Source organism: Buceros rhinoceros, unplaced genomic scaffold (assembly GCF_000710305.1).
Source record: "Buceros rhinoceros silvestris isolate BGI_N320 unplaced genomic scaffold, ASM71030v1 scaffold13257, whole genome shotgun sequence".
Lineage (NCBI taxonomy): Eukaryota > Metazoa > Chordata > Aves > Bucerotiformes > Bucerotidae > Buceros > Buceros rhinoceros.
In genome coordinates this window covers 13,654-15,930 of record NW_010420499.1, presented here as the reverse complement: position 1 = coordinate 15,930, position 2,277 = coordinate 13,654, and the positions used below count along the sequence as shown (strand labels likewise).

At 57.7% G+C, this 2,277-nt stretch overlaps 1 protein-coding gene across 1 annotated transcript in view; it reads left to right on the top strand.

Moving 5' to 3' along the window:
• Positions 1–503: 503 nt before the first annotated feature.
• RALGDS (ral guanine nucleotide dissociation stimulator) overlaps positions 504–2,277 on the top strand; it is a gene marked incomplete at its 5' end in the record, with an annotated part of 7,303 nt that continues 5,529 nt past the window's right edge. Inside the window, 4 exons of the mRNA XM_010139329.1 lie at positions 504–696; positions 1,226–1,419; positions 1,824–1,898; positions 2,078–2,271. Coding sequence (XP_010137631.1) covers positions 504–696; positions 1,226–1,419; positions 1,824–1,898; positions 2,078–2,271 — 656 coding nt within the window. The remainder of the gene's footprint in view (positions 697–1,225; positions 1,420–1,823; positions 1,899–2,077; positions 2,272–2,277) is intronic.

The following is a 2,277-nucleotide window of genomic DNA, read 5'->3' as shown; positions in this document are numbered from 1 at the left end:
TTTTATCTTCCCTTGTGATTTCTGCCTTGTGTGCGTGGCTGGCACTGCCAAGGCTCGCGGGCAGCTTGGTTTCACCGTTATTATTATTTATTACCGAGGGTGTGCCGAGGCGCTCCGTTCCACAGGGGCAGATTACCAAGATTACGGTCAGACCGGTGGCAATGTCACCTTGTAGGAAAGGCAGAGGCTTGGGGAGGAGGGGGCAGCCGGGGCTGGGTATGGGGATGTGCTGCTATCCACCCCCTCATTGCCCGGTGAGGGGTCCCCACTCTGTCCGGCACCCGGCACTGGCACAGCCTGGGTTTGCAGAAGGGCTGAGACATGGAGCCAGGGGACATGGAGCAGACCAAGAATGATGTCCCAAAGTTCTGGCTTTGCCCATGTGTTGGCTCGAGTGGGCCCAGGGTTAAGCTGGCCAGAGGAACTGGTGTTGCTAGGTTCATGTTTCTGAGCAGAGGAGGGAGATTCTCGCTGCCTGCTGGCTGTTGCCGTTGGCTTGCCAGGTTGCCTCGTACAAGCCCGCAAGGGCACCTCTGCCACGCTTTACACTCCTTATCTGATGGTGTATCTTGTCCTCCCGTGCAGAGCTCCACACAGGAGATCGGAGAAGAGCTGGAGGATGGTGTGATCTACAGCATATCGCTCCGGAAAGTGCAGCTCCATCACACGGCCAACAAAGGGCAGCGATGGCTGGGGGTAAGCTGGGGGCTCCGCCAGCCTCCTGCCACGGGGTGTTTTCAGATATTTCCCTGCCAGAGACATGGTGACCTGAAGTCAGGGCTTGGCAAGGTCGATACCAGCACATGTCCTGCCCTCTTCTTGCTTCCCCATACTCTTCTGTCTTGGGGGGTCCTTCCAAGCCTTATCTGGGAATCATGTATTTATTTGGGAGTGGGGCCATGGGAGCATTTGCTGGCCTCTGCCCCATGGGAAGGGGCATGGGGAAAGAATGTGAGGCCCCATTTTGCAAAATACGGTGACTCTGATTTGCATCTAGATTTTGGCACCTGGGATTTCCCAAAAGATCATCTTCTCAGCTGGGTTGCTGGTATTTAGTGTCCAAGAAGACCCAGCTTCCCTTTTCCCAGGCCCATCAAGAGAGCCCCAGGCACTGTAGGGGGTCTGTGGTCCCTACCTAGATGTGAACGATGGCTTGTGGGACTATACGGCACTTGAACGTGTCTGCCTTCACTGAGCCTGCTGGCTTTTGCTCCTGTTCCTGCAGTTTGAGAATGAATCGGCCTTAAACCTCTACGAGACGTGTAAGGTGCGGACGATAAAAGCTGGGACCTTGGAGAAGCTGGTGGAGTACCTGGTCTCAGCCTTCAAGGGCAATGACTCCACCTATGTCACCATCTTCCTGTGCACTTACCGGGCCTTCGCCACCACCAAGCAAGTGCTGGACCTGCTGCTTAACAGGTGAGGCTGCCCTGAGCCCCGGAACACAGCTGGAGGTGGCCGGAGTCTGAGCCTCTTCAGCCAGGAAAACCCCACCATCTTCTGCTGCCGTGCCTTGGAGGGTTGATAGCTTCTCTGAATTCCATTAGCATGAAGGTTTTGGGGCAGAGCAGGGAGGACACAGCTTCCCAGAATGCTGGAACCCTTCCAGCTGGTACCCTGCTGGTACCACAAGGTGGCCAGTGCTGGATGCTTCCTTCTTCCTGTAACGTGGGGCTGGTGACAGGCTGGAGGAGGCAGGGCAGTGTGTGGGAGGTTCATCCCAATCCCCTGGCAGAGCTGGGGGTGATGTGCAGGGAGAAGAGGCAGTGCTGGGACACAGCTGAGTCTGGGATGCTCACTGCCTCCTTGCTGTGCCCCACCAGGTACGGCAAACTCCACGTGCAGGCGAATGGGGACCACGCCAGGCACGCTGTGGACGAGAGGATGGAGCTGAAGAAGTAAGTCTGGCTGAACAAGACGGGTGGCTATCTGGTGATAGCTCTTTGGTTCTGTATAAAGGCAGCAGGTGTTGTCCCAGGGCTGCTCCTAATGCCTGGGGCCCGGTGGGGGGCACACAGAGGTTTCTCCTGGCACCTGAATCGCGTGCAGGCTTGCCTGATTCCCCCTCTCCCCGCAGCACCATCTCCTCCATCCTGGGCGCCTGGCTGGACCAGTACTCAGAGGACTTCCGCAAGCCCCCAGACTTCACCTGCCTCAAGCAGCTCATCTCCTACGTGCACCACAACATCCCCGGCTCAGACCTGGAGCGCCGAGCCCGCATCCTGCTGGCCCAGTTCCAGCAGCAAGAGCAGAGCGAGTCCGAGGCCGAAGGTGGGC